This window comes from Triplophysa dalaica, chromosome 25, assembly GCF_015846415.1.
Source record: "Triplophysa dalaica isolate WHDGS20190420 chromosome 25, ASM1584641v1, whole genome shotgun sequence".
Lineage (NCBI taxonomy): Eukaryota > Metazoa > Chordata > Actinopteri > Cypriniformes > Nemacheilidae > Triplophysa > Triplophysa dalaica.
Window position 1 is genome coordinate 14,235,711 of NC_079566.1, and position 7,277 is coordinate 14,242,987.

The following is a 7,277-nucleotide window of genomic DNA, read 5'->3' on the forward strand; positions in this document are numbered from 1 at the left end:
GAAAGTTGGATTTTAGCCGATTTTAGCATGTCAAATACTCAACTGTTTGGTTGTTTACTACTTAAATGTTATTGAACTTGAATTCAAAGTTTCTTATTGGTTGAAAAGCAAAGTCATTTTTTTTTTAACACGACTTGACTAAAGAAACAGGAAGTGAATGACAGACTGAAGAAGAATTCTGCAGGTGTAAATCACATTTACAGAAAACAAGCTAAATTATTCTTAAAGTCTTTTAATCTGTTAAATTAAAATATGAACTGAATAATATTTTGTGTTAATATGGGACCTAAAGTATTGAGTGTTTCTCAAAGGTCATCTTACCTTCAGAATATATTTCAAGACTAAATGGTCTTTTAAAATTCTTACATTACACAGTTTTATATTTTAAGTTATTATTTTTAATATAGTATTGTATAATAGGGAACTATGCAATATTTGTTGAAAACTCAATGACATAATGTGATATTTCTTCCAAGCCCTCAACAGGGAAAGATTGATGACAGAATCTTCATCAACATCACCATAAAGAGAAACCAGAAGATGTAGAACAACCCCCAAGTGAGTCAATAATTGGGAATATAAATGAATAATACATGTTTGTGATGCACTTTCATAATTTCTCTTTCCAGTGATGTCATCCTTTAGTGATCAAATGAGTGAGAGACTTCTGTGTTCAATCTGTCTGGATGTGTTCAGTGATCCAGTCAGCACTCCATGTGGACACAACTTCTGTAAGATCTGTCTGAATACATACTGGAACAACAGTGAAGACTACAAATGTCCAAACTGTAAAGAAACATTAGACCAAAGACCTGATCTCGAGATTAATACAACACTCAGAGATGTTGTGGATGAACATAAGAAGAAATCTGAAGTTGTGTGTGACATCTGTACTGAATGAAAGCTGAAGGCTGTGAAGTCGTGTCTGGTGTGTCAGAGCTCTTACTGTGAAACTCACCTGGAGTCTCATTTGAGAGTGTCAGGATTACAGAAACACAAACTGATTGATCCTGTGAAGAATCTGCAGGATTATATATGTCAGAAACATGACAGACCTCTGGGACTTTTCTGTAGAGATGATCAGACATGTGTGTGTGATCTGCACTGTGACGGATCACAAGAACCACAACACTGTTCCTATAAGAGAGGTCAGTATACTGTAGCTAGAGTGTTATTCCTCCGTAGATCTCTTTTTCTTCTATGCTCCACAACATTGTCAAGTGCTAACTTTTTTTTGTTATTAAACTTTTTTCTATTTGTAGTGTTTTTATATGCTGTAAGTCTTCTTTAAAGGGCCGCAATCTTAGAAAATGCACTTTAAAATTTTTATCTCCGAGAAATTGAGTCGCCAGCGTGTGTGCAGAAACACCCTGTAATTATACAAATCCATTTATTTTGTAATCTACTTTAAACCACAACACTGACACAGAACAGGCTGTTGGGGATGCACTAACAATCTGATGTCACATTGATTTACGCTTGCCCATGACCGCTCGCCCATGACCACTCACCAACTCCGCCTTATGAGCACTTAGGTCCACCTTCAGCCAGAGACACACTGTCAGCTACTTTCAGGCAAGAGCAGATGTAGCCATTAGCCAGTAACAAAAATGTCTAAGAAACAACAAATGTGTGCTGTTGTGGGCTGTAAACATAAAACATGGAACATTAAAGTAGTCCGGGTGGAGACCTTTCTGACGAGCGAGGGTTCGTCCCGCTGCGACCTCGCGGGCGGGAGTTATAATGATGGATAGTCTCGGGCGGGACAATGATGACTTAGCGTTCGGGAAGAATTAACTTTTTTCGATCGACAAACCAACATTCACCGGTCTGTATTTCCGGTCCTGAAAGACATAGAGAAACGAGCAAGGACTCGTTGGAAATGTCTCCGCTGGGGCATTCGAACGGTGCTGACCGTTAGCCGGAAAGGTTGGAAAATCTAATCTAAGGTCTGTCAGAAATTCATGGGTTTCGCCAAAAATAATTATTCTCAAGAGTGGATCAGTACTGTTTCTTGTTTCTCCTAAGTGCGACAATACTTACAGCGGAAAGGAACAGAGTGTGCATTTGTAAGACAACCTGGTTGCTGATCTTTACATACCAGTCTGTCATATACAAGTAGTCTGAATGCATGTTTTTGCCTATATCCATGTTTATGTCTGTTAGTAATATGCATGCACATGATTAATCATCAATGGTCAACAATTCATACAGCATATTTTGTTCTTACTATGTTTTTGTCTTCTCCATTTAAAGTCGGAGTGTTCGATTTCTGTTAGCCGTTGTTGATTTTCAAATCACCAATACAAACAGACCCTTACCCCATCTTTTGTTTTCCTCAGCGCTCGGCTCGACTAATGTCTGTCCTGTGCACTGTGGACCTTACTGCTGCTTAGCAACAAGTTTGTTTTTTTACTCGGCCCAACTTTATCTCAACAAACGTAATTCGGAAATCAGACACCCCGACTTTAATTCGTATTTATGAACAAGGCATTTAGGTGATTTTTATTGCAGTAAGTGTGTGGTGTTTGTTGGATAGGGCATTAAAGATGTAATTGCGCTTTCCGCCATATTTCTTTTTTTTGTTGTCATCCAAAGCACATATGTAAGCGCTCTTCGTCATATTTTGCATACAGGGAGTGGAGCAGAAGCTCATTTGCATTTAAATAGACAGACAAAAACGGCATGTTTTCCATTGCAGCCACATATGGCCATGTTCAACATATTGTAATGAAAGGTATATGGTGTATTTTGAGCTGAAACTTTACAGAGACATTCTGGGGACTATTTTTACATTGCAGAAAACACCAGGATTTGCGGCCCTTTAAAGTTTATTGTCTTACAATACTCTATCATGTTTAATATAACATGTTTTTGCTTTGTAATGTCAGTCTGAGCTGCAGGAGATGATGGAGGAGAAGCAAAGAGCAACAGAGAAACATGATGATGTCATTAAAGATCTGGACCAGGAGATCACTGAACTGAAGAAGAGAAACATTGAGCTGCAGATGATAGCAGAGAATCAGAGAGCAGCAGAGACACAAGATAAAAGTCTTATTAAAGATCTGAAGAAGGAAATTACTGAACTAAGGATGAGAAACATTGAGCTGGAGATGAAGATTGAAATGCAGAAAGCATCCGAAGACAGGTATGAAGGTGTCATTAAACATATGAATCAGGAGATCAAAGAGCTTAGGAAGACAAACGTTGAGCTAATGGAGATGATGGAGGAGAAGCAGAGAGATGAAGATCTCATTAAAGATCTCTATGAGGAAATTGCTGTACTGAAGAGAAGAAACCATGATTTGGCGATGATAGCAGAGGAGCAGAGAGCAACAGAGACACAAAATAAACATCTTATTAAAGAACTGGAGCAAAACATCAAACGGAGAAACAATGACTTGGAGATGACAAAGAAAAACTGGAGAGCAGCAGAAAAAATGGATAAAGATGTTATTAAAAATCTGCAAAGCAAAATCACTCAGCTGAATATGAAAGACACTGAGTTGAAGATGCTGAAACAGAAGCAGATAACAGAAAAGAGACAGTATGAAAATGTCATTACAGTTAGAGATCAGGAGATGACTGAGCTGAAGAAGAAAAACATTGCGCAACAGCAGAAGATCTCACACACTGAAAATTGTATTCGCATGCTACAGGTCAAGTCTCTGATCACTCATACAGGGTCTTTCATATCTGAGAAGACTTCAATGAGTTATATTAATATTTGCATTTATATTTTAACAAACTTAAATTTACTGAACTTTGGTTGCTTTTTTTGGTCAACGCCTGCCCAAGAGGTCATATGACTGACAGATAAAGCAACCAATCATGTTTTGTTTTGTGCCACGTCATGTTTAGAGGCATGAAAATGTCCCCACAGTAACAGACCGATGGACATTCACGAACGTATCTACTACTAAGTTAACAGCAACAACGTTTATGAGTCATGCTGTGAACTGTGTATTTTTAAGTAATTATCGTTTAGTCAAGCGTAATGAATGCTTATTGCAACCCATGTAAACACAACAGCTTACTACCTCGATCAGAAGCCTTCATGTTCTTTCTAGTCGGACCGCTAAAGAATGTGACACACACGTCTCCTGGAAATCCTATAAAATTCAACCAATCAGATGATGTCTTTTAAACTGAAATTTTTCCAAATGTGCCTTAGACCATGTTCAGACTTGACTTCCTTTTTGAAGCTGCTAGCGTCTGTTTTACAATATAATCCTATGGAGTAAACCGTATTTTAAAAAAACGTCCTGAGCGTTTTTTTAAACGCCAGCCCCGGCGTCTTTCTCTGTAGCTAAAAGCGTCTTTTGAGGTTGAAAAAAGTTCAACTTTTCTGAAAAAAACACCCTACGTCAAGCTCCTTTTTCACAGCTAACCAATGAAAGAGGCCTGTCGTTTCCATTACAGCAAGTGAGGAATGTGATTAGTCGAAAATGCTCAAGCATGAAAATATAAAATGGCAGCTGAAAGGCTTGTAGGAGCATTGTTTTGTTTAAATGCAAGTTAAATGTTCACTTTCAACAACTTCTGATTGCATTTCTATGTACAAATTAGTAATGCAGTTTTTAAATATTTGATTAGTTATTGCAAAGACGATCTCTGTTTCTAATTCAAATAGACTTAAGTTAAGCTGCCTATTTGTTTCTCTTGGCTGCCTGCGTGCACAGACGCTGCCTACGAAGTCATGGCGTTATGCTGCTATTTGTAACCAAACGCTACAAGAGTTTTTTTTTACAAAAAAAGAGATCTTGTATACCTTTTCTTGTCAAAAAAGAAGTGAAGTGTGAACAGGGCCTTATGTTGCCTATTCGTCCAATTGGTTACGGGCGTGACGTCTGAGATTCGTAACACCCTGCGAAAAGGTGTCGAACCCAACCTTTGGGTTTTAAATAAGCCCATGCTAGGTTGTTCCAACCAAAATAATTTGATGGGTTATTTTAACCCAACGACTGGGTTCATCCCTTTTTGACCAAATGCTGGATTTAAAATAACCTTGTATCTTTTTAGAGAGGCCCATGTTAAGAAGTCTTCAGGAGAGTCTGCTAATTGTTAAAATGATACTTCTCCCGAAGAATGAAAATTCTGTTATGAATTTCTCACCCTCATGTCATTCGACAATCCTATGACCTTCAACACAGAGCTTTCTGATTTCCCTATTGGCAGCAACGTCGCATGCGTAACATGGTGTTCCGGACGTGCATTGGATGCACGAACAGGAGCTTTGTGCATCCCACAAATCTCCATCAACTGCAAGATGCTATCCTATCAATATGGGCCAACATTTCTAAAGAATGCTTTCAGCACCTTGTTGAATCAATGCCACGTAGAATTAAGGCAGTTCTGAAGGCGAAAGGGGGTCAAACACAGTATTAGTACGGTGTTCCTAATAATCCTTTAGGTGAGTGTACATAGCCCCTTCTCTTCTGGGTTTGCGCGCTCTACGGCATGTCGGAGGCTCATTTCATCCCAAATCCATATCCAGCTTGAATTTGTGGTAAACAAAAAATGGAAGGAATTGAAAGAAAAATATGCTGAAAAGAAAAAACATATAACTAATGCAGTATGTTCCAGCCAGCAATGTGTAAAATATATATGTAAAAATAATATGTAAAATTAAGTCAGGTCAAGACTTGGCAGTTTAAAGGTAGTTCACCCCCAAAACAAAAATTCTGTCATCATCTACTATTTGTCCCTATGACTTCTATTGTATTAAGAAAAAGTCAATGTGGACGAACGGGTTTCTGTTATTATCTTTCTTTAAATGTTCTTCTTTTGTGTTTATACGGTTTATACATTATACAGTCATACAGGTTTGAAAAGTCAAGAGGGTGGGTAAATGATTACAGAATTCTGAGTATGCTTATGCGACTTGCAATACAAGTCGTTGCTTTTAGTCTATAGGTTAGCTCTGTTTACCTGCAGTCTTTGACTGGTTCGACTCCTGCTTGGTTGTTGGTACATTGTTGGTCTTGTTATGTTCTGTGTCACAGTGATTTTTTTATTTATATTTCAGCATTTAATGTGTGATTAATATTTAAAGAAAGTAGGAATAAGAGTGCTTTTTCCACAACACACTTACAATTTTTTCTAAATTCTCAATCGCTCCCGACGATGTCCAGACAACCCCGCCAACAGCCTTTCAATAACCACCTCAACGCTATAACCTGCCCAATTAAATGTCATTAGCAAGCGACCACTCACATTTCCTATGGGACACATTGCCCTTTACCTCCGTGAGTAGACTGACCATATACTGTGTCTGGAACTGACTTTCAGCCGAGCATTTAGATATAATTCATTTTACTCAACAAAACATATAATACAATTTAAATTAAGGTGATTATTGAGGTGATTATTTTTAATTATTAAGTTGGACTCGAACCAGCCAAAGATGCAGTGTGCGACTAGGGTGACCACCTGCTAATAAGCCCAAGGGGGGACAAGGGGTATGTTTCTGAGGGACAATGTGGGACACTGGCTGGCGCGGCGGTGCCCTCACTCCCCAGACAGACTCACAGATAGTGGTTTACCCATTTCTAGCACATACCACCTTACATGGTATATTAATAATGCCCTATTCCCCTAAACATGTGTTATTGCTGATGTATGCTCATGAATAGGCCAGCCAATGTATATCTTTTTTAAATAAAGATTCACAATATTTTGAACATTCAATGAATTGACAAATGCACTTCCACTTACGATTTACTTTAGCTATTTTATTTTCCCAGTCTTTCTTGTACCCACACCTTCTCTTTTTAATTAATGGCTCAGACCAGTGGCGTTGCTAGGGCCTTTTTAGGGGAGCTAAAGCCACCCCTAAAGTTCTAGCTCAGCCCCCTAAAATATTGTGTGTAAATCTGTACAAGAATTCGAGATCGCTTTATATTCCCCTTTAAAACTCTTATTATGAAAACGGCGTCAGGCTGCGTTATTTAGCGCATTCTTCAGTTCACACAGTAGCACATTGGAGTTAACATCATTAGCAGAGTAACTTTACAAGGTGTGTTCATTAACATGACATCTGCATTTTTGCAATTCTTTGTTATAAATGCATCTTAATATGATGTGGAAGCGATACAAGACCCTTTCCCATTCACTGTTTAAAAGTTTTATGTGCGTTCACCCCTCGTTAACTATTTGTTAACTTTACCTCAAGCCAAATGAAAGCACTAAACACCAATGACGGCATACCTCGACGATAAAGATGATATTGTAGCGCACAGAAAGTGTCATTAAGATGATGTGCTATAGTTATAGAG

The 7,277-nt window shown here is 38.3% G+C and overlaps 1 protein-coding gene across 1 annotated transcript; it reads left to right on the forward strand.

The window, feature by feature from the left end:
• Positions 1-916: 916 nt before the first annotated feature.
• On the forward strand, positions 917-4,354 carry LOC130415306 (paramyosin-like). Its single transcript, XM_056740897.1, has 2 exons — positions 917-1,148; positions 2,892-4,354. Exons 1-2 carry the CDS (start codon positions 1,047-1,049, stop codon positions 3,807-3,809), a joined length of 1,020 nt encoding a protein of 339 aa, XP_056596875.1. The 5' UTR covers positions 917-1,046; the 3' UTR covers positions 3,810-4,354.
• Positions 4,355-7,277: the final 2,923 nt, after the last annotated feature.